This window comes from Eschrichtius robustus, chromosome 11 (genome assembly GCF_028021215.1).
Source record: "Eschrichtius robustus isolate mEscRob2 chromosome 11, mEscRob2.pri, whole genome shotgun sequence".
Taxonomy (NCBI): domain Eukaryota; kingdom Metazoa; phylum Chordata; class Mammalia; order Artiodactyla; family Eschrichtiidae; genus Eschrichtius; species Eschrichtius robustus.
In genome coordinates, this window is record NC_090834.1 from 91,113,223 (window position 1) to 91,137,877 (window position 24,655).

General features: G+C 45.9%; 1 protein-coding gene across 1 annotated transcript in view; it reads left to right on the plus strand.

Annotated features, from left to right (window-relative positions):
• PRR5L (proline rich 5 like) overlaps positions 1 to 24,655 on the plus strand; it is a 73,332-nt gene that overhangs the window by 20,579 nt on the left and 28,098 nt on the right. The window contains exons 3-4 of the mRNA XM_068556449.1: positions 358 to 438; positions 15,469 to 15,517. Of these exons, the coding sequence (XP_068412550.1) occupies positions 358 to 438; positions 15,469 to 15,517 (130 nt within the window). The remainder of the gene's footprint in view (positions 1 to 357; positions 439 to 15,468; positions 15,518 to 24,655) is intronic.

A 24,655-nucleotide genomic window follows, 5' to 3' on the forward strand; every position in this document is an offset into this window, starting at 1 on the left:
TGGGTCAGCTCCTGCTTGCGGGTAGTGCCACTGGGGATTCTTTCAGGCCCAGCGGTGGTGGCCACGCACTTTCCTGAGAGCAGATCCCACTGCCTGCCCTTCATTAAGGCTGCTCCCCAGCAGGGCTGCCAACTTGTGAGAAAGTGCGGGGGGAGAGGGCCTACTTTTGGGTCTTCCTGGCCTCAGTCTCCCTTCCTCTCCAAGGACCCTCAGATGGAAGTGACGGATAGAAAACGTGGCCGTGTTTGTGCCACAGGCTTCCCGGCCCTTCCACCCACCTTCAGCTCTGAGCTGCTTGTGGAAATGGCCCCGAGAAGACAGATCCACTCACCAGGGGTCGTTTCTATTTCCCTGCAGTGTCCAGACTGCCGTGATCAATGTCTTTAAAGGGGGCGGCTTGCAAAGCAATGAGCTCTACACACTGAACGAAAACATCAGGTATGTGGCTGGCCAGGCCGGGACCCTCCCACCATGGGCCTGAGCTGGGGTGGAAGGGGCTACCCCACCCCCAGGAGCTTTACCTTAAGTTCTGTTTTCTGCTTGGTTCCTATTGCTGCTTCTGTTGGCTTTAATGAGACTCTTGTAACTGTTAAGTTCTGGGGCCCTGATCTGTCTAGACTTCTGCTCCAGAGAGGGCTCGTCCATTTGTCCATGTATATAATGTATGTTTGGGTCACTGGGGTGCGGGGGGTAGAGGGTTGACATCTGGTAGCTGCCATTTATTCTGTAAACATTTCTTGTGCCCTGCTTGATTATTAGGTGCCGTATTAGGCAAGGATGGCCTAGCAGTTGGTAGCAGACTGCTTAGGATTTTATTACTATTCTTCCTTTTACTAAGTAGCTTGCCAACTTCTTTGTGCCTTGGTTTCCTCTTCTGTGAAACAGAGATAGGAAATGCACCTACTTCCAGTGCACAAGATTCTTGTGAGTTATTGAGTTACTACATAAATAGTCTGTAAGAACAGGGTTGGAACACACCAAGTATTTGGTACTTGGAGCTCTTATCATCATCGTTACTGTCATTGCTGTTAGGTTTTGGTGATGAAACCCTCAATAAGACATGGTCCTTGAGGAGTTTAATGTCTTCGAGAATCTTCCCAGTAGTGTCCACTACTTGTTCATTCATTCGTCAAATATATGAGTGCCTCCCTATTAGCCAGGCACTGGAAAGAACAATGAGCAAAGACAGATGTGGCCCCTGCTCTCCTGCAATTTATATTCAGTTGAGGAGATAATCATTAGTCAACTGATCACACATGTAAAATGTAATAATGCACCTGTGACGGCTACTACAACACAGCTGATGTGATGAAAGTGTATGTTAGTAGGACTTCATCTTGCCAAGGAGGCCAGGAATGGTGATGTGACACTTGTGCTGTCATCCGAAGGATCGGTGGGAATTAACTAGATGAAGAGGGCTCCAGGTGGGGGCAACTGCACGTGCAAAGGTCCAGTGGTAGCAATGAGCAAGGAACTGAAAGAAGGCCCACATGCGCAGAGTACTGGAGGTTGGGTGGTGGTGCGGTTGGGTTTGTGTTTTGGTGAAATGAGGGCAGAGAGGCAAGCAGGGCCCAGAGCCCCGAGGTCTCCCGGGACAGGAGGTTGAACATCAGGTCTTTTAATGCCCTGGTGTTCATTCCTCTTGGGTGTGTTAAGTGCAAAACATCAAGGGTGAAGACCCAACCCTGGAATGGGCAGAACATTAAACAAGGCCATTATTCAGGTCTTGTTTACATTTAGTTAAGACCTGTGTTAAGGGGCAGTGAGGTGTTTTAAGAGCTCTGCTTTCATTAAAACCTTTAGAGCTCGGAAGAAAACAGAGTTGTGTTAAATTTCTAGCCAGGCACTTGAATTTCACCTAATAATTACACAAATATGGAAAAAGACAATAGAGATCATCTCACCCAAGCCCTCCTTTTACAGAGGAGGAAACTGAGGCCCTGAGATGTTGAGTGACAAGGACAAAGCTGGGTCGGCCAACCTCCCAGCTTGCAAGAGCTGAATCTTACTCCAAGAACTAAGATCTCGGTCTCTTCCGTGAACGTTCCTTAGCTCACAATAGACGTATAAATAAATAAAACGGTGACTCAGGAACATGCTAATTGTTCCTCACATCAGGGGACTGATCCTGAAATTGTACTTAAAACCTTTGTGGGCAGCTAGGAAAAATAACGGGCCACGCTAGATTTCAACAGCCCTGTTAACCCCGGGCTGCTCACTCAGAAGTCCGCAGGTACCCAGCAGGTCTAAGTGGGTGAAGCCAGCCTGGAGAGTGGAGATGAGAGCTCACCCTCTGTCCAAGGGGATCCCTCCCGCCCGGAACAATGCAGGTCCAGTGACATACCATCTTATTTCTCAAGAAGAACCAGAAATTGAGATTTTTATGTGAAATTTTCTGTCTTTTAAATGTTGATAAGTAATCCAAATGTCCCCAAACATTGGTACAGGCCAAACAAAACACATCTGTGGGCTGAATTTGACCAACGGGCTGCCCATTTATGAGATCGGCCATAGCATACATGGGGCGGCATTGCTGATGGGGTGTCGTGTCCCACATTCTAGCGCTAAGGACACCCAAATGGGGGAGAAGGGAGCTGACTTGGATGGAGGTGCCAGGAAAAGTGCCCGGCACCTTTCACATACATCATATTCAACCCTCCTCACAGTCCTGAGAGACAATCATTGTTCTCAGTGCATAGTTTATCCACAAAATGATGGGCAAGAGAAACAAAATAGCTTGTCCAAGGTCACGCAGCTATGAACGATAGAGTCAGGATGTGAACCCCTGTCTGACGTAGACACCTATGTTAGTTTGCTCAGGCTGCCGAATGGTTTTTGTAACCATAGACTGGGAGGCTTAAACGATAGATGTTTATTTCTCACTGTTCTGGAAACTGGGAAGTCCAAGGTCGAGGTGCTGGCAGATTGGGTTCCTGGTGAGAGCGCTCTTCCTGGCCGCCATCTTGCTGTGTCCTCGCACGGCCTCTTTGTGTACAGGACGGGGAGAGAGCAAGCTCTCTGGTGTCCCTTTGTAAGAAGGGCTAATCCCAACCTGAGTGTTGAGGGGGGTCCTACCTTCATGACCTCATCAGAACCTAATTACTTCCAAAAGGCCCCATCTCCAAATAGTGTTACATTGTGGGTGTAGGGCTTCAACATATGAATTTGGGGGGTGAGGGGACACAATTCAGTCCCCAGTGGAATCTGTGCTCTTTGCACTATATCGTAGTGTCAGAGAGGGAGGTTCTAGGCTGGAAGAAGTGTTAAGCCAATGGTCTTGATCTTTCTTTCTGCCATTGTTCCTTTCCCAAGGCCTCCGGGACTCCATCTCTACCATGTGCTGTGGTTCTTAACAGCCCTCCAAGGATCACAGCACTCCTCCAACACTCCTTTCCAGTATTGGGTTTAGCGGGGGCTGTTGGATGTTCCTCTCTATGTTTTGAGCAATTTTCAGGCTAGTGAGAAACACATATGGTTGGGGTTTGAAACTAATTGCCCGGATGTGAATTGAGCCCAGAATAACTCAAAGCTGTCAAAAACCAGAGCTTCGATGACCATGTCCTGGACCGTCTAACCTCTGTCCTTCTTTAGGATGGTGGTTAGAACGGAGATGGGCTTTCCCAGCACAGACACTCAGAGTATAACTGAGAACATGAAACACGTCCCAGGCATATGTATGACCTGGTCGTCCCAAGTTAAATAAAGTGAACCCATGTCTGCAAGAGCCAACATGGAAATAAACACAGCTGCCTTTATTTTAGTAATTAAAACACCAAAACAGACATACTACTCTCTGGTTACATTTAAATAGACAGGTTTTGGTTTTTCTTCACTCTCTGTTTTCTGTGAAAAGACCTGTTCGCAGAACACAACGGCAAACTCACCAGCGTTGAGGCCCGACCAGGTGGGGTGAGGGGCAGAGGCGGTAGGGATGAGGGAAGAAGATGCCAAAGGAGAGAAGGCTATTAATCTCAAGTCCATTTTTCAATCAATTATGACAGTTCTATGTGCAAGAAGATCCCTGCCAGATTCAAGAGAATAGTTTAACATCTTAAGAGAGTAGCTTTTGGATTCAGAGAGACTAGGGCTCAAGATTAGGCCAGCTGTGTGACATGGGCAAGTTACTTCATTTATCAATCTCTGTTTTTTCTTTTATGAAACGGGGATAATAATGACATGAACCTCATAGTGGTTGGGAGGTCTAAGATAATGCTAAAAATGTCATTATTATAAGATCTGGTGCCAAATAGATGTTAGCCATTATTATTCCTATTGTGAAAATTGAGCAATAATAAAGTGATAAATGCTGGCTGAGTACCATGCGTGAGAGCACAGGGCAGTGTGATGAATTGCCCCATGAACAGTACTGTATACAAAGTTCTCTAGCTGTTTGGATGAGGTGAGCTGACTTTGAACTAGAGAGGTCCAGGACAGGCCCTTCCAAGAATGTGCTGGCCTGGAAGTGTGGGTGAGGCTAAGATCTTACAAGGAGAGCCAGCTGTTTCTCCTTTCTGCAGAGGAAAGAACAAGAGGAAATGACTCTCTCAGTTCTTCATTCTACTCCAGCCAAACAGTAATAAACTTTGATGGATTATCCAAGTCCAATGTCAAAGCCTAAATCAGCTTTCCCCGGTCACACCAGCCAGCCCTGGCCATCTTTCTAACTGTGGAGTTAGTTAGTGAGTTCCCCGGGAAATGTGAATTCGTGTAAATACTAGTCAATGCAAAGGATGACCAGGAAGGTAAGTTTTATATAACTGGGTCCTGAAATGCAGTCGTTACAAACAATTGATCTTTTCTTCTAAGACGTGTCTCCATGTCTTGAAAATGAACTTCAGTTTAAACTTAAGCAGATAGACTTTGGGGTATCTCTGAGGAAGAGCTCTGGACTAAGGATGGTCAACTTCTAAAACACATTACTAGATCAAGAGAAGGATGAAGAGACCTTTTTTTTTTTTTGAAAAAAAGACTGGAAAGTGTCCAGCCATAGTTTGCATTTTTATTGAAATGAAAATTATTGGAGGTACAGAGATAATGCCTTTCCATGCACTTGTGTCCACATTAATTAGCAACTTAAAGGATACAAGATGCTTGCGTATATTATGTGTTTTAGAAAACAAGAAGACTCCTTATATAGTGTTCCTCAAGCTAACAATGGAAATGTGGTTCTCACGCTACCCATTATTATTGCCAAGAACAGATATGCTTCTGAACACAACCCTGGAAGTGGTGGTCTAATCTCACTGGTATATTTATATAGCTGTTGAAAGAACATAACAGAGTATGCTATTGATACATTGTCCACACCCTATGGATGGAGCTACGAGTCCTTCACTATCGCCTTTGCTGTTAATTGCACATATTTCTGGATCACCAAATTTAGACAAAGGTTTTTTACAAAAATAATAAATTAAACAGGTTAAAAATATAAGGACATTTATGATAACATGCATGGTAATTATGGTAAAATTAGCAGTCTGAAATTTCATGCTTTTTCTTAAATATTAATTTAAAAACAACTTTTGCTCACAGTGAGCCAGTTTACCTCCTGATGCAGAAGCCAGGATATAGGATTTTTGTCATCTAACTCCACATGATCTTAACCCCATTTCTCATTAGCATTTATTTCCTCATTAGTTTTTTATTTTTGAATTTTATTTTATTTATTTTTTTATACAGCAGGTTCTCATTAGTCATCAATTTTATCCACATCAGTGTATACATGTCAGTCCCAATCGCCCAATTCATCCCACCCCCACCCCCACCCCCCGCCACTTTCCCCTCTTGGTGTCCATACATTTGTTCTCTACATCTGTGTCTCAATTTCTGCCCTGCAAACCGGTTCATCTGTACCATTTTTCTAGGTTCCACATATATGCGTTAATATACGATATTTGTTTTTCTCTTTTTGACTTACTTCACTCTGTATGACAGTCTCTAGATCCATCCGTGTCTCAACAAATGACCCAATTTCGTTCCTTTTTATGGCTGAGTAATATTCCATTGTATACATGTACCACATCTTCTTTATCCATTCATCTGTCGATGGGCATTTAGGTTGCTTCCATGACCTGGCTATTGTAAATAGTGCTGCAATGAACATTGGGGTGCATGTGTCTTTTTGAATTATGGTTTTCTCTGGGTATATGCCCAGTAGTGGGATTGCTGGGTCATATGGTAGTTCTATTTTTAGTTTTTTAAGGAACCTCCATACAGTTCTCCATAGTGGCTGTATCAATTTACATTCCCACCAACAGTGCAAGAGGGTCCCCTTTTCTCCACACCCTCTCCAGCATATGTTGTTTGTAGATTTTCTGATGATGCCCATTCTAACCGGTGTGAGGTGATACCTCATTGTAGTTTTGATTTGCATTTCTCTAATAATTAGTGATGTTGAACAGTTTTTTATGTGCTTCTTGGTCATCTGTATGTCTTAGGTGGAGAAATGTCTATTTAGGTGCGGAGACCTTTTAAGAACAAATTCATCAGGAATGTCACACCTCAATCAAGTGGCCAATTTTCCCCAAATTAAAGTCAGGGCTCATGGTCTGTCAATATGAAGACCATAAATCAGGATCTTTTCTATTGAAAATGACCCCTCAGAATAGACATATTCCAGTGAACTCCTTCGTCATCACAGTCTACAATTCTGCCTGCCCTGAGTGTCCGTCTGCACTGGTGTGGGCTGGACCTGAGTGTCTTCTTGGTTTAAATTCTCTATGGGGCATCGATGTGGTTTTGAACGCCCCTCTCCAGCCTCAATTCTAATGTGGCTGCATTTTGGCAGTGGGCACAAGTCTCTGTTAGAGGTTTGGGTTTCATGAGCTTTCCCAGGAACAAGAGTGGCCAAACTCTGACACAGAAGCATGCTCTTGCTAAACATGCCTTTCGGCAACTATTCCACTGATGATAGAAAGTTAGGAAAGCATGAGAAAGCTATGATTTATTTGTACTGGTTCTTATAAGAACCTATGCAAGTAGTTTCTTAAAAGTGCTTTCACTTTTTGGTTGGCTGGTGGGAGTGGGGGGTACGTGTAGAGGGAGGGGTCATTGATGCTTTTCTTCATTTAATCAGTGAATATTTGTGGACTCTGCCAGGTACTGGGCCAGGTTCTGGGGCAGCCATTGAGGTGGGTTGTTCTTGCTCTTGGGGAACTTACGGCAGAGTGCGAGTTGGGACTGAATAGGCAGTTATCATAGGATGTTCTAAATGGGGTGGTGGCAGAACCCATAGTGCTGGGGAGTGTGAGGGGCTGGGCACAGGATTAAATTTGGGAGAAAGCCATGCCTCCTTTGAAATCTGCAGGGTGAGCAGGGCAAGTGAGGATATAAAAATCTTGCCACTACTCTCTCCATACCCTTTCACCCCTCCTTCTTCCTGGGGGGGATTTTTTTTTTTTTTTTTCTCAGCAGAAATAAATGCTCAGAGATGAGGTTTCCGGAAACCAGAGATGAGTTATCTGCAGCTGGCCTGAGGCAGGAAACTCGCATTTTCCTTCTCTCTCCAACCACCCTGCTTCTGTTCTTGTTGGGAGGGAGGTGTCATGAAGGAAACCCCAGAGATTTTCAAGGAAAGAGGAGATTGCAAGAATCGAGCTTGATCTCTGACAGGTCGGAGTTGAAACATCCTGGTTCTGAGTCAGTTGGCTGTCTGAGGCCCAGAAGGGAGCTCCACCTCAGATGCTTCCAGCTCCGTGAGGGTGTCTGTTGACTGTACTGGGACCCACAGCTGCGGGCAGAGCTGGGAGGGGAGGAGAGGAGAGGAGAGCCCGGATGGAGCCCACAGGCTGGCAGAAGGGACCAGTCTGAGTCAAGATTCTATGAGGTAATAATAACAGTAGACGTCAGCAGAACATTTATTTAGTGCATGCCAGGCTCTGTGTGTTAACTCTTGTAAAACTCACCACGCCCCTGTGAGCCGGGTGCCACTGTATCCCTATCTTACAGATGAGGAAATAGAGGCACAGAGGACTGGAATAACTTGCCCAGAGTCGCAGAGCTAGTTAGTAGCTGACCTGGGACTTGAACTTGAGCCTCCCGTGTTCCTCAACACACAGTAAGTGGGCTGCAAGAGGTACATGCCTGGCATTGTCCAGATTTAGGCCTGATGCTCCTGGATGTAGATTCATGAGCAGATCATCAAATGAGTGGGGCACTGTCTTCTGAGGACCCTCGTTTGGGAGGCCTGCGGGCGGGATCTTCTCTTTTTGGCCCAGGCCTCTCTGCCTGGCCGTGTGTTGATACCTTGTGTCTGCTCTAGTTGAGAAACAAACTCATCTTTGGGGGCAGGAAGCAGAGTTGAAGGGAAGTAGTGAATCAGAAACCTCCAGGGTTGGCCCATGAGGGGGTTGGCCTGCACAGTGTTTGGAAATATGGACATCCCACCTAAAGATCCAGGCCTCTCTGGAAGGTTTACATCGGGCAACGCTGCATGTGGAAGTGGTCAGTGGGAGCGAGGCCTGGCTGCTGGCTTCAGTGGAGTTTGCTGCAGCCCCACTGTCTGTGCCCGTCTGCTTGCCTCACTCACCTTACCTGCCTGCCCCTGTGGGGATAGGGGTAGCACTGCCTGATGTTCAGGTGGGCCTCTGTTTGATTTGGGATCTGCCTGTGTGTGGCCTCAGGGAAGGCTCTGAGCATCAGTTGCCTCATCTGCAAAATAAATTCCTACCTTAGAGGCTACTGGAGAATTCAAGATGCTTTGTGCCATCCGCTTAGCATAGTACATGCGACATAATTAGGAACTCTGGAAATGCTTTTTGTTGGTTTTCTCCATCTTTTTCACTGTCCCCACTGCCACCCGCTGGGGTGCAGAAAACAGAGAGGTGTGAGAATCCTAGAATTTCATCTGAGTTATGCACACAACCTCCGATGGGCCCCCATAGAATGGGCCAGCAGAGGAAAGGGATGTTTCCCTGTGTTACTGCTTAAAAGACGCCACCTCCTTGAAACGTGTCCTATTGCAGAAGCGAGGTGGGTGATCTCAGGAGGATTTAATGATCAGATTGGACAGGCACTGACTGATGAGCTATAGCGTCAGGCACAGGACCCTGAGGCCCCCTGCTGTTCCTAGACCATGAGGACATCTGGCTAGATCCCACCAAAGGGCCTGGGTACTTGCGGCAGCCCCTGATTGCCAAATGGCACAGAAATACTTCGCAACTGATATGGTTTCCCCACTCCTGCTGGCTAAACTTTAGCCCTGTGGCACCTGTCTCCAAGCTGTTTCATTATCCTTTGGGATTTTGCTGCCTTGGGGCTTTCCCTGTGCACAAGAGAGATTGTGGCTCGCATCTAAGGTGATTTCTCTGCATCATTTCTGCCACTCCATTCCCTGCCTGCCATCTGGTCCTCCCTGTACCTCGTAACCAGCTAGAATCCAGCTTGGGCTGTGCCTCGTTTACCTTCAAGCCCACAGAAGTGGGAAGTTGAGTTGACAAGATGGTGCGGGGTGAGATGACGGTCTGTGTAATAACAGGAAATCCTGTCATCTGGGGTGGTGTCTCACCCAGTCAGCCTGGAGGAAAAGGGGGTGAGATAGTACAGATCAGCCTGTGAGTGGTTCCGCATTTCTCCTTATTACCGCCCTTTTGGCTTCTGACTGAACTTCATGCCCCATTTCCCTTTTGGGTTGAGTCCCACATAAGCATTCACTTCCCATTACTCTCAGGTCCCCACTTCCTTCTCTTTCTAGCTCAATGGCTGTTGGTGGTGATGGTGGTGATGATGGTGGTGGTGATGATGGTGGTGGTGGTGGTGATGGTGATGGTGGTAGTGGTAGTGATGGTGGTGGTGGTGATGTTGGTGGTGGTGGTGGTGATGGTGGTGGTGGTGATGGTGGTGGTGGTGGTGATGATGGTGGTGGTGGTGGTGATGGTGGTGGTGGTGATGATGGTGGTGGTGGTGATGGTGATGGTGGTGGTGATGGTGGTGGTGGTGGTGATGGTGGTGGTGGTGGTGATGGTGATGATGGTGGTGATGGTGGTGGTGGTGGTGGTGGTGATGGTGGTGGTGGTGGTGGTGGTGTTGGTGGTGGTGGTGATGGTGATGGTGGTGGTGATGGTGGTGGTGGTGATGATGGTGGTGGTGGTGGTGGTGGTGATGGTGGTGGTGGTGGTGGTGGTGGTGATGATGGTGGTGGTGGTGGTGGTGGTGATGGTGGTGGTGGTGGTGGTGGTGGTGATGATGGTGGTGGTGGTGGTGGTGATCATGGTCATGATGGTGGTGATGATGGTGGTGGTGACACTTGCCGAGGCTTGCTGTATGCCGGGCTCTGTTCTAGGAACTCACCGTTCAAGGATTAATTCGTTTAGCCCTTGCAATAATCCTGTGGAGTGGCTACCCTTACTATCCCCAAATTCCAGTTGAGGAAACAGGTACAAGGGACTAAACAGGTACAGTTAACTTGCAAAGGTTACTGCTGACCACAGGCTTCAGACCCAGGCAGCTGCCTCCAGACCCTCACAGTCAGTGAGACTTCTCTCCTTTCCATCCTGAGTTTGCTGCATGCCCTCCTCAGTAACCTCTGCGGTTCCATTTTCTTGTGTATAAAAAGCGGTTTTGTTTTATGCTTAAATGAGGAAATACATACACGTTGTTGACAATGGTGCCTGGCACTTAGTAAGTGCTCAGTAAACTTTAATTGGGAAAAAAAGCTAGGCTCCATCCTAGGAGCAATTTGTTTTTTGTTTATTATTATTATTTGCTCCAATATGTAATTACTTTCCTGTTTCCTGGGAAGAGACCCTAGGAAAGGATGGAAAAAGTGGAAGGAAGGCTGCCAGGTTCTGTGCCTCTGTGCCCAGAAGGAACATATGTCCTAGGTTTCAGGAATCAGGATTTCCATCTCTTCTGTATCTAGGGAACCACAAGGCACGGGCTCTTTGATTCTGTTGTCTTTCTTCTGCTTTTCTCTTCTTTCTTGTGCTTTACAAGCTAAACTGGCAAATGTAGTGAGGAAGGTTCTAGGGTGAGTGGTCCCTCTGTGAATTTAGGTCTGTGCATCCCTAATGCCTTGATACTTTCCATTTTTTGGACAAGATGGTACCCCTGTCTCCTGAGAGAGGGGTCCCAATGGGGAGGAGTCATTGTCTGAGCTCTTTGCATCCTTCTCTCCTAGCACCTCACACCACATCTGACACAGAGTAGGTTTTCAGTAAACGTTTGTGATTCGATGAATTAACTCATGGGGTCCCGATGTTCTATCAGTCACCCTTTCCTGTTTTGGAGGGAAGCTACTGATGAATTCCCCCTGGAGATGGTACCTCAAGGTAGAGGGGCGGAAAATCCCTTTCTCTCAGTTCAGCTAAGACCAGGGTAGAGTTTCTGAGAAGTACCCTTTCCTTGTAAACCAAGTGCAAGCAGAGTAAACACAGAATATAGAAATAGATGGTGGATCTCGCCCTGTGACTCAGCGGCAGACTGTTCTCAGCTTGGCTGGGCCAGCTCTGCCCTCTCCTCACCCCCCTCTCTCTGCATTAAGTTCTCGGGTTACCAGCCTGGGGTGGGTTTGCATTGGCAGATTCTCAAGACTTGTGGGATTCTCTGTTCCCCTAGGACAGTCTGCTTCCTGATATTGTGCCCTTGATGTGGGAACACACTCCCACAATTCCTTCTTGGCCTCAAGCCATCTGTTGGTAATCCTGATGGTGGTTATTGTTAATTAAAAAAATTTTTTTTAATGTTTTTGAGTAGGATGTGTTCACAGTGTACTAAAAATTTACATATATAACGAGATATACATTGAAGAATCTCCCTCCCTTGTACTCCAGAAACCCAGCTCCTACTCCCCTGCCAAAGATAACTTTTATTACAGTAGTTTATTGGTTATTCTTCCAGAGCTTCTTTACGCATATATGAGGAATATTTGTGGAAAAGCAGCTGGGGATATTTGACACTTTATACGTGGTCCACAGACTGGGGTCTAACGAGGTGGTTTGGTGTTTCTAGCACAGCGTTTCCCAACTTCAGGGGATAAAGTTTGCTAAAGTGTTTTGTTGCCCTACTTAATTTCCAGTAACAGCTTCAACCTTCTCCAGCCTCCTACATGGGAAGACGGAGAGGAGGAGACACAACCCAGTGCATTTACATATAATTTTGAAAATGCATGTGTGTTTTGTGTGTTTAAAAATCAAGGTACTGTATATTTCAGTTCAAAGGGCCTCTTGGAAACCAAATCATAGCTATGACAGTACAGCAAGTTAGAGCAGATTAGACAAGTGAATTTGTTGCTATCGTGTAAATAAAAAATACATATATTTTCTCTTCCCTTTTCACAAGGTAGCACATTATACACACTGTTCTGCATCTTGCTTCTTTTTGACTTAACGTAATGTAGGTATTTTCATATCATTACTTAAGAGCACTTCCTTATTCCCTTTTGTTTTTTTATGGCTACTTAGAACTTCATTGTATGAATGAACCAGGTTTTTTTTTTTTTTTTTAAATATTTTATTTATTTATTTATTTTTATATTTGTTTTCGGCTGTGTTGGGTCTTCGTTTCTGTGCGAGGGCTTTCTCTAGTTGTGGCAAGCGGGGGCCACTCTTCATCACGGTGCGCGGGCCTCTCACTGTCGCGGCCTCTCTTGTTGCGGAGCACAGGCTCCAGACGCGCAGGCTGAGTAGTTGTGGCTCACGGGCCCAGTTGCTCCGCGGCATGTGGGATCTTCCCAGACCAGGGCTCGAACCTGTGTCCCCTGCATTAGCAGGCAGATTCTCAACCACTGCGCCACCAGGGAAGCCCTGAACCAGGTTTTTATGAGCACTTTATTGGTGCACATTTACGTTGATTCCATATTTCACCGCAGCGGAAGAGCTGTACATGTATGTATTGACCTTGTCTAACTCGTAACATGTGCAGACACAAATAAGACAGGATTTTGTAAGGAACAGGGCAGCTTACTGATTTACCCACCCAGGACAATAGAATGTTGGCTTAAATGATCAGCTAGGGTCTATTCTGTTCTGATGATTCTGTACAACAATACCTAGTAGAGAGGGTTTTAAACATGGAATTCTCTTACAATACCTGGTTATAGTCTATTACATTTAACATATATAAAGCAGATTGCCACACCTGTGTCTGGTTCCGCTTCAGTAAAGGACTGAGGACCACTCTTATCAGTGTGGTGGGAGCACCTCTTCATATCCTGCTTCTTTATTCTTATCCATCACCATCTTGCTGCCCCTGGTATGGCTGCTGCTAGCTTCTGGGTCCTTTTTGCTATGCCTTTGTCTTGGCAATTGCAACAAGTTCACTCTTTAACCTCTGCTCCTTTATCAGCTGATTTCTACCTCAAGCTTTGTCTTCCTGTAATGCTCTGCAGAATTCTGGCCTTGGCTGGGGCTTGCTGCAGTCCCGGCTGTAACATAAGGGTGATGTACCGCTACCGTCACTGCAGTCTGCAGCCTTTCCGCCCTCCCTGATACGTAGGGGAGGAGACCTCTTGGATTCCTCAGTTGTGTAGCATCACGATGCTCCCGGGGTACCACCTGTCTAATCACGTCCAGCCCCAGTTCACGATTGTTACTCCTCTGCCTTGCTCCAAGTGGGTTTCCATAGCTCTTGACCCTGAAGGCTTACCTGTACTGACGACCTCTGTGTCTCTTTCCATTTTACCTGAAGCGTCTACATGAACACAGTGTCCCCCCAGCGTGGCTTCCTCGGGACACCAATTCCATATCCTGTATTTTAGTCTCAGAACCGTGTTGACCCCTTAACATTGCAAGTGCCAAAGATATGCTTAAGAAACTCTGTTAGTAGTAGCCCATTCTGAGGACTTGTTTTTCCACTTTTTGATGAAGCTTGGCTTCTTCACCTATGGTTTTGAGACTTCCCAGTGGCCATGAAGACTTTGTTGGGAGGTGCTTCTCTTTCCAGCGGCCAGAAGCAGCCTCCCTGCCTCTTCCTGTTTCAGGACCTCCCTCTGGGGCTGCCCACTTGATTTCTGTGTCCCGTCTGAGCGAAGCCTCTGGCCTCGAAGACCAGCCACAACCCACCTGCTCTTGGCCCAGTGACCGATGAAGGCTTCCCTGTCTCTGTCAGACCCACACACATCTGGGTGAACTCCTGGGTTCTGTGGATGGGATGGCCTTCCGAGAGCCTGCCATTCACTTGGATCTCAAAATGCAGTGTCCACCACAGATACATTTTCTGTCCTGGGAAAAGGAAGGTATTTTCCTTGCTCAGCACGAGTTTTCAGCTTTCCAGGGCTCTTTCTGGTGCAGAAATTTAGATCATGGATGTTTCTTCTTCTTGTGACTCAGTCTTATTGTGTCTATCTTCTGCACATTGTGACATCTTGTTGTAACTTCCTGTTTATCCTACAGCGACACGTGAGAATGCATTTTTTGAGGAGTTAAAATCCAGCAGGTGTTGTCAGAAGCTTGAGTGTTTGCTCTTTAGTAACCGTGTCCGGTGGGATGCGTAAATGAAATTATTGGAAGTCCTGAAGACTTTTTTCCCCTGGATTCTTGGTTTTAGTTTCCTCACCTTATTTGGATCAAATTAAAGAAAGAGCAGTAGGGATAGTCCCATGATTTCTCTCAGGGAGAAGGAGGTCTGCTGCCAATACTGCCATTTTTTATTTTTATTTTTTAAGCACTTAAGACTCTTTGCACTTACCTCGGGAGTGTATCGACTAACCTGCTGGCTCTCCACACCCCTCCCCCCAAGGATGTAAGCTCCTTGAGAGCAGAGACCTCGCCTGTCTTGTTCACTTCTGCAAGCCTGGTGCTAGAACAATGTCTGGCTCATAAAGAGCAGCTGAATAAATGTTTGTGCTGGATAATAAAATCGATCTGTTCTCCTTTGAAGGACTTTTAATTCCCTTTGGGATGGGCAGTAAGGCCACCAAAACCATGGCACCAAGCTCAATGTCTCTGATGGATTTGGAGGCGAGACTGGGTTGGGTTATGCAAAGAGATGTTGAATTTGCAGAAGGTCTGGGTTTGAATCTTAACTCTGCCACTGACTTATTTGGGAGACCTCTCTGAGCCTCAATTTCTTTATCTATACACGAGAGATAATAATTGCTCCCCAACACACACACATACTTTACAATCCTTGGGTGAAGAATGTATGAAGAATGCATTTTAAACCGTAAAGTCTGCAAATGAGGGGGGATTACAAAACCATGGCCTTTCTCTTATTTTTTGCTGCACATGAAGCCAGGTGCCCCTGCCTGCCTCCACCTCTGTTAGAATTGGGATCTCCTGTGGCTGCCCTCTTGAGATGCTTTATCTGTAAAAGTGAACTAAGGAGCAGATGCCTTCTAGGAGCTCCATCCGCCCCAATTCCCTAATGACCTTGGTGGGGGTGGGGTATTACTAGGGCCTAGGAAAACACACTTCCTGCTCAGGCCTGGCCTCGGCCCCTGTGCCACTGGTGAGCACGGCAATTCACCACGCATCCGTGAACTCCAGGAGCTATAGCATCAAGGGCTGCTTGACGGTTTTTCTCTCTTTCCAGGCGGCTGCTGAAGAGTGAACTTGGATCGTTCATTACAGACTATTTTCAGGTAAGCTGTGTGGGTCTGAGCCTGTGTTATATTGTGCACATGGGTACATGTACCTAAAGGGGTGACCGATACTGTACACCTGGACATGCCTTCAACATCCAAAATTATGTATCCCGAGTTCCTACTACGTGCTGGGCATTGCAGTGCAGCCCTACTACGTGCTGGGCACTGCAGTGCAGTGGCAGTGGAGGCGTACAGGGCAAGCATGGTCCCTGCTCTTATGGAGACTATAGCCTCAGACAGCGGTTCTCAGGCTTTTTGGTCTCAAGGACCCCTTTACACTCTTAAAAATGATCATTTGTTTGGGTTATCTCTATGCATTTTCACCATATTAGAAATTAAGCCTGAGAAAATTTACTTTTGCCTTAATTCCTTCAAATAATAAACCTACTACATGTTAGCATAAATGGCATTTTTATGAAAAATAACTTTTTGAAAATAAAAAAATAGGAGAGTGGTATTGTTTTATATGTCTGCAAATCTCTGCCTGCAGACTGGATCCTCATATCTGCTTCATAGTCAGTCTATTGTGATATTGCCCGTCTGGAAAATATTGCACCTAGTCTCTGGAAAATTCCACAGTACACTCACGGAGGATGCAAGGCAAATAACAGCTTAGTGTTGTTAAGGAAATCGTTTTGACCGTGTGGAAAAGGTCTGGGTGATCCCTCAGGGGACCCCAAACCACACTTTGAGAACTTCTTTCCTAGTGCCATTCCCTCCCGCTTCCCTCCCACTCCGTGTATGGTACCTAATTGAGTGTAATGCTATGTCCCTTTAGCCAAGTTCTTTCTTGTCACTAAGCCTCTCCGTCTGTTCTGTTAAAGATAGAATTGAATCAGATAAGCTAACATCCCTCCTGCCTAGACATTGTTGTTATGCAGCTAACGAGTTCAAGATTCCAGGTGCAGTCAGGATGGTTTCTAATCCACTGACACGGGATGCCTTCCTGACTCCATCTAAAGACACGTGGTGGGAAGTCCCCACACAGATTTTTTCAATAGTCAATACTATAGTACTGCAGGATCCATGGTTGGTTGAATCTGTGGATACAAAAAAACCTCAGATACGGAGGGTCAACTATAAATTATATGCAGATTCTCGACTACACGGAGGGTTGGTGCCCCTAACCCCTCGCGTTGTTCAAGGGTCAACTGTATACATATTTGTTATTCTAAAGTGTAATCCATCCCTTTTAATGGGAAGGTGACATAAAAATCCATAATAAATTGGTTTCAGGTTGGTGATATTATTCTGTATCCCAGGTGAGCATACTTTTAAGACAGTTTAAAGAGTTTTTAGCTTTTAAAAACAACACAGGCATCCTTCCATTTTCTTTCCATAAATCAGGAAGCTAAAACTTTTATGTGCACTTTAAAAGAATGACAAATGTCAGTTGTTTCTCTCTCACACGCACACACACACCCACACACACCAGAAAATGACCACTTGGCCACTCTAAATCTGGACAAAGCAAGACCCAGCAGAAGCCTGGAATTCAATCAGGTCAAATGTCTCAGCTGCTTGAAAGAAAACCCCTGTCTAGGGAGGGACAAAGATTAAAAAAGAGATAATTAGTCACAAATGTGAATCATTTCAGTTGCCTTGACTCAAAGGTCAATCTTGTCCTTACTCTCTTCTCTTGCTGTCTCTAGTGATTGAGTTTTAAATCCAACTACAGAGAAGTGGTTTTTCAATCCCTCCTGGTGAAACCTGCCAGCCCAGCTGCCTTCCTCATTGACATTTAAAATAGACAGGGTTCTGTGTGGTTTCAGTCAAGTTTGAAATGTCAGTCATGTCTTGGCTTTGGGGGCTACCCCTCGGATGGGTGGGGAAGGGCATTTGGGTGGGGATTTATTTATCTGGAAAGCCCTGAGGTTTTGGGGGCAGTAAGTGCTGCTTACAAAGTATGCCAGACACTTAACAGCTGGTAACCACATGTCATTTTTTATCGAGTGCTTAATCAGAGAAACTGCTTGGTGAATATTGAGTCTCTTTCTGGGGGTGTGGGGTCTGAACTGGTTTTCACAGTTTTGAATCTGGGTTTTTCCTTAGTTTAAGGTGCTAGACTGGAGAAAAGCCTATCCTAGACACTGTTTATTAAAATGTAGGTTTTAAGTCTCATGTGGGCACAGAGCCTTTTTTAAAATGTGTTTGGTTCTCCAGTCCCTAGAAATTACCTAGCACATAGTAGATGCTCAATAAACTTTATTGGGAGAGAGGGAGGGGTTGTCCACCACAGATACATGAGAGATTTTAGGAGTTGCACACAATGGTATTAAATAACATTCGCCTTTGTGGTGTTTCCTTTCCTTATTTTCCTTTAGCACTTCTGATCGTGCCAGGGAGAGTCTTGGTTTGCGCCCTTGTGTCTGTTACACTTCTGCAAGACTTGGTGATCTCTCTTGTTTAAGGAAGAGAGAGCAGGTTTCAAAATTAGTGTCTTCAGCTAGAAGCAGTGTCTAATTAGGATTACATAACATCATTTTGTTGGCATTGAGTTGATCCTTGAGATACATTCTATTTATGGTAAATGGTGTTGCTGTGGTTTCTTTTATAAACATATTTATGTTTTTAAAAAGTGGATCAATTGAAGAAAAATAGTATACAAAGAATAATAGTGTACGTGGCCCTGGCTGTGACCAAGTGGTGAAGGTGGTTCAAGAGACTCAGGTTTGGAAAGTCCTTCGCTAGGCACCCTTGAAAATGGGCTGGTTTCAAAGCCACACCAAGAAGAGCTTTTCAGATGAAGAGGGAAATCCAGGAGGCAAGGCTGATAGAGGTGACCTTAGCCTTCACACTCAACTATCAGAGGTAGTTTCAAGAGGGAAAGTCAGAATGGGCTCCAGAAAGAACATTCCTCCAGCAAGGAGGAGAGAGGAAGGTCTGGGGACAAGTGGGGAACCGAACCAGGGGTGTGGGCAGGTAGGACCCAAATGCCATGGACGTGGCTGTTGGGGAAGGTGACGAGTGGGTTCCTCCGTGTGGAGGATGAGATGGCCGCCCTCCGGCCTGGACATCTGGACTCAGCAATGAGGTCTGTCTCCTGGGACCCAGACCCGCCACCCCAGAGATTACTACTTGTAAAAGCCATCACTGTGGCTCCGCTTTTTTTTTTTCCAGTTAATTTATTTATTTATTTATTTTTTATTTTTTTTCTTGTTTTGTTTGTTTTTTTATACTGCAGGTTATTATTAGGCATCATTTTATACACATCAGTGTATACATGTCAATCCCAATCGCCCAATTCAGCACACCACCATCCCCACCGCATGCTTTTTTTAAAATAATTTTCCCCTTTTCTGTTTTTGAGAATACCGGAAGGTTGCTTTTTTTTTTTTTTTAATTTATTTAATTTTTATTTATTTATGGCTGTGTTGGGTCTTCGTTTCTGTGCGAGGGCTTTCTCCAGTTATGGCAAGCGGGGGCCACTCTTCATCGCGGTGCGCAGGCCTCTCACTATCGCGGCCTCTCTTGTTGCGGAGCACAGGCTCAGTAATTGTGGCTCACGGGCCCAGTTGCTCCGCGGCATGTGGGATCTTCCCAGACCAGGGCTCGAACGCGTGTCCCCTGCATTGGCAGGCAGACTCTCAACCACTGCGCCACCAGGGAAGCCCCACGTGGCTCCGCTTTTGAAAGCGAACATTCTCATTTTGCAGCTTTGAAGCAAGACTCACCGAAAGGTTGTCTTCAGTGAAGAATAATGAAAATGACCCGAGGTGAGGGCAGGGGCAGAGAAGGCGGAAAGATGGTGCTTATCTTGTGTCTGCACACAGAGAAGACAGGCTGTTTGACTGACAAAAGCACAGATAGATTTCCATAAGACAGCAGCCAGAAAAATCTTTGACATTTCCAGTATTGATTTTCCTTTTTCCTCCATCTGTTTTGAATTGCACCCGGAAGGAAAATTGGGGTTTCCAACAGGAACTCTATATCCTAGAGACAGCTCTGCGGGATAATTGGTTTCTTTTATCTTTGGAAATGGTTGACAGGAAATGCTCATTTTTCTCTTACCTGATTAGGTGCCTTGGTGGTTCGGGGCATGGGGATGGGAGAGGTGGCAGATCATACTTTCTGTGCTTCTGCATCTGCTGGCTGTGTTGTGTCTATTGAAAGCTTTTCCCCAAGCCCAGAAAGTTAAATTATTTTTGGTGGAACTAGAGTTTTGCTTGATACAGAGACTCAGTGTGTAGTCAGTGGCTTTGAATAAGATAGTACCTAAGAAAAGGGGAAATGTGGCCACCATACTTGTCAGTAGGGCACAGATGATGTAAAGGTTTGATGTAAAGGTTTCCATCTACTGCTCGTATCGGTGGCAGTCACAAGAGGCCACTATCCCCTTAGCTCATCATTATCAGAGAAGATTCATTAAGGGCATGTGGCATGTGGCAGGGAGCTGAAGGAGAGACCCACGGAAGCATCCTGGTTACCATGGAGTTTGAAATTGAAGTGAAGGGAGGTAGATGCATCCGTATAGGGAACACACAGCATCGTGTTAACTGAAACCCTGAGTGGATGGTAAAGGCTTAAAAACAGGCCCAGTATAATCTTTACTATTCTTTAAGATTATTCATCTTTATTATTAACAATAATCTTATTATTTAAGATTAATAATAATCTTAAAGATTATCTTAATTATTTAAGATTATTAAATAACAATCTTCTTTAATCCACCTGGGAAGGTTTCTAAAACAAACGGGATTCCCAAAATGGGAAAAGAGATAATTAGGTGGGCAGAAGGTAGTAAGGCACAATTGCCATATACTCTGCTTTGAAGGTAAAATTGGGGCCAGTATACAGAGGGGCTTTGAACAAGAGGAGCTGGGCTCCAGTGAGGAGACAGGCAAGAGGGGAGAGGATGATGTCTTTAGGTGAGAAGGTCGTTAGAAGTTGCATCTTGGATTTGGCCAGTACTTGGAAGAGAGGCCTTGGGGTGTCTGTGAACATTGGGGTGGCCTAAAGCCCCCCCTTGGCTGTTGAGAGGGGAGAGAAAAGGTGCTAGTCTGGGGGCTGCCAGAGGACCCCTGGATGTTTCAGGCTGCCCTCTTTGCCATACTTAATCTCCTCGGCAGTTACTTGAATTTTATGCAATTATTTGAATATTTTTATTGGACTTTCCTCCAATTTTATGAAGATAAATGGAAAAATGAGTCTTGAAATTGATAACCCCAGATCTTAATATAATTGAGAGAAGGATGGAAATCAAGGGGTATGCTGAAATGGCAACTCTTCAGCCTCATTGGACTGAGGTTATTACACATTCAGTTGTTAAGGAGGGAACATGTAGGTACCAAATGCTGCAAATATATCACCTGAAGACTAGCTCTGAAAATGAGGTGTAATTAGGGATTTTATCATCCTTTTTGGCTCTGTGGGAACAGAACTCCCCCTGATATCATGTAAGTGTCTAGGTCCACATGGGTATGTGTTTTCAGGAACCCATTATGGATGAAATTGGGTGACTTCCAAGTAGACTAGGCCGGAAATGGCAGGAGACAGGTTTAGGGAACCACTGCGGGGAGGGATGGAAGGCAGGGGTAGATGCTGGAAAAGTGGAAACATCCAAATACATGGAAACATGCAGCAACTCAGTGGCCACAAGAAGTAAAGACCGAGGTGGGAGGTCTGAGAAATATTTGTTAGACTTGGAAAGCAACGGGCGACCTTTCTCGGAGGCTGTTTCACAGCTATAAGGAAGACAAAAATAACCATCATTGTAACAACAGCTAATATTTTCAAGCATTTATGTGCCAGGCATTGTTCAACAGTTCTGAGCGGTTGGTTCTCAAAGTGTGGTCCCTGGACCTGTGTCTTCAGCATCACCTGAGAATGTGTCAGAAAAGCAAATTCTCAGGCCCCACCTCAGATGAACTGAGTCAGAAACTGAGGGGACTGTGGCCCAGCAGCCTGTGTTTTAGCAAGTCCTCTGTGATTCTCATGTGTGCTCAAGTCTGAGAACTGCTCTAAGCATCCTTCCCGCACTAAGTCATGTATTCCTCGTGACAGCTAATGAGGGAAATTCATTATTACCGTTTAGCACATACTGCAGCTGAACCTGGGTAAAGGAAGGTTATCCACAATCATACAGCTAGTAAAAGGTAGAGTGGAGATCAAACCCAGGCCATCTGGCCACAGAAGAAAATCTTTTGGATTATACTTTAAATGTTAAAAATGCCCTGAAGATATCCCCTGAAAACCCCAGAGAAGAGAAATCTCAGTGCTTTTAAATTTTATTTTATTTTATTTTTTTAGTATCCAGCAAAACAGACATGGGACTATTTTCCTGCTTCCTTGTAAAATAACTTTGAAAAAAGCCCAAATTCACCCTTTTAGTGAATTTTACCCTTTTACCAGTGAAATGGTGCTAAATGAAGATTAAACTTGTACCAACTTTCAAATTTTCTTCATTCACCATCTGGGGCTTTCTCTCTGGTCTCATCATACCCACACACACACCCCAGGACTGGTTTATTAAGAGCTCTCTGGTCCTGGGGGGTGAGTTGTGTGTATAAGACTTTTTGTTGCTTATCTACGAAGGCATCCAGGTTCACAGGAAATGTAGACATCCTAAGAGATGATGGCTGTACTTTCAAAGTTACAGAAGAGAAAAAAAATGGAGGTGGCCCATGATTTCCGTCACTGGCTTGGTGCCAACAACAGCAACTTTTGCAGACATTGCTATCCCTGGAAACAAATGCCTGGAATGGAATTATTGGTTAATACAAGTTCTCAGTAGGCAGAGTGACATGCTGCCAGACACCTCTGGGATGGGAAAGAATGTCTCACTTGGGAATAGCATCCACCTGGGAGCCAGGTGTATGCCTTGCCAGACATCACATATGGTAGTGGAGAGGGAGACCCCAGGAAAGTACTTTTGGAGAGGCGGAAGTTGAGAAGCTAGTAGCAGGATTGGGCAGCAGCAATGACCCAGCTGGATGGAAGCTTTGGTGGAACCCAGTTACATGGCCTGAAATTGCCAAGCCAACTTCCCCCAGTATCTGAACCGAATGGATCTCATCTACTTTCCCTCGTGGGCAAGGGCACTGAAAACCTCTCCAACTGATAGGGCAGAAGAGTGTGATGCCTAAAAGCACCAGCCTTTCTGCCAGGAAGGTCTGGATCTCAGTCCTTGCTACAACACTTACTGGCTGTGTGACTGTAGGCATGTTACTTAACCTCTCTGAACCTCAGTCTTCTTAGTGGTAATCTAGTTGTAATCATAGTATCTACTTCAAAAGGTTGATGCAGTTACTAGATTAGATGACGTATATCAAGTGCTTTGTACAAAAAGTGAGCAGTGAATGAATGATAGCTGTTCACCTTAGTATTTTTTTAATCATTGTTGAAGTAAACCAGAGTAATATCCTCGGGGAAAGATTTGGGCTTTGGATTCCAGCCAACCTGGGTGCAAATTCTGGTCTCCCATTTGCTAGTTGCTTCTCTGAACCTCAGTTTCTTCATCTGTATAAAGGGGATACGTTTGTGGCAAAGGTAAAAGTGAGATAATGCATGAGAAGGGTATAATACAGTGCCTGACAAAGAGTAAAAACCAATAAAAAACTCCACCGTCATTCTTTGTATTCTCATTATTATCATCACTGCTAAAGCATTAGAAGCGACAGGTGGCTAGCCGCCTTAAGCATTTACAGAATTTCTACCTTGTGTGGGAATAGCATCATTCTCCTCACCCCCTAGCTTTTTGGTTCCCCATTTTCCTGAGTCCTTCTGGCCGGGTTGAGGAGGAGCTTGCTTGACTGGAGATGCATGTGGCTGACATTGACAAACCCTGCACTACAGCGGCCCACCCTCTCCTCTGCCTTCCTCGCCTCCTCCTGCCCACCCTCCGTGATTACCCAGGATGAGCTCGGTCTTTCCAACCCACTGAAGGCTGCATGGTTTTGGATGCCTTTCCACAGACATCCGTGTTTTTTGCATTTTTCCTTTGAGGCTTGTTCTTCTGTCGGCAGCCCATTTTCGATGTCTTAATAAAAACAGATAGGTCAGCTGTTTTTTACTTCCGGATCCTCTGCCACTTCCTTAGAGTGCTGTGTGTTCCCCCGTCCAAGTTCATTTATGGGGGCTGCGTTAAGTAACAATGGGCCCATTTCCTAGGTGGCTGCTACTGAATGTAACTAGTAATGTTAGCTAGTTAAGTTAACTAGTAATGTTAACTTGTAATGTTTTTTGGCTTGAAGCCTTTGGGCGGGGGAGGTGACGCGGTTGGTGCCATCAGGCAGGGAGTGGGACAAGAGAAAAGTCAGGAACTTCTCCAGCTCTGTTCCCATACATTTTCTCAGCACCTTCCAGAGTCAGGCGTTTGCCTGGGGCTGGGAATACTGGCAGGTGAGGCCAGAGGGAACAGACACTTCGAAAGACAATGCAAGATAGCTGTCTAAATCGAGGCTGGTTTTCTTTTCTTTTTTCTTTCTTTTTTTTAGGTCTCAGTAGCCTTAAGCCCCACAGATGTCCAGTTGGCGTGTCCTTAGGTGAAGTGACCAGCAGACAGGGTGGGCTTTGTAATTTGCAGGGCCCAGTGCAGAATGCAAATGCGGCTCCCACCAGGGTGAGGAAGGCACTCCCCTTCCCATGGACCTGTGGCCACAATCCGTCGTGGACAGGGGGCCCCCAAGAGATTGTAACCTTCATGCTCTCGGTACATAGCTCAGGGGTGGTCGAGAGGCCCCCAGCTGAGTCATCAGCACTCAAGCCAGAGCTCTGCCAGCCCAGGGCAGGGAAGGGGGGCTGCCATCAGGCCTCTTCCCAAGATGCTGCAGAGCACCGGGGCCTGGGCCCCTGCCGACGCAACCCTATCACCCCCTTGGGAATAGAACGATGGCAGTGGTGGGGCAGGGCAGGGGAGACCAGCAGGGTGGGGAACAGCAGGGGGTGGGGAGCAGGGGCCTGAAAACCCCTCCTGGGGTGACTGTAGAAGGCAGGACCATGAGTGAGCTGAGGCTAAGCCCCTGGGGTGTGTTCCGTTTCCCCAGCAGGCTTCACTTACAAAACACAGATTCAAAGCTAAAACTATTAAGAAGTGAAGATGGCAACTGCAGAGCATTAAACCCCAAGCATGAGGCCCTTCAGAGCACCGGGCCCTCAGGATTACAGGGCCCTTTGGGGCACAGGGGGCCTGTGTGA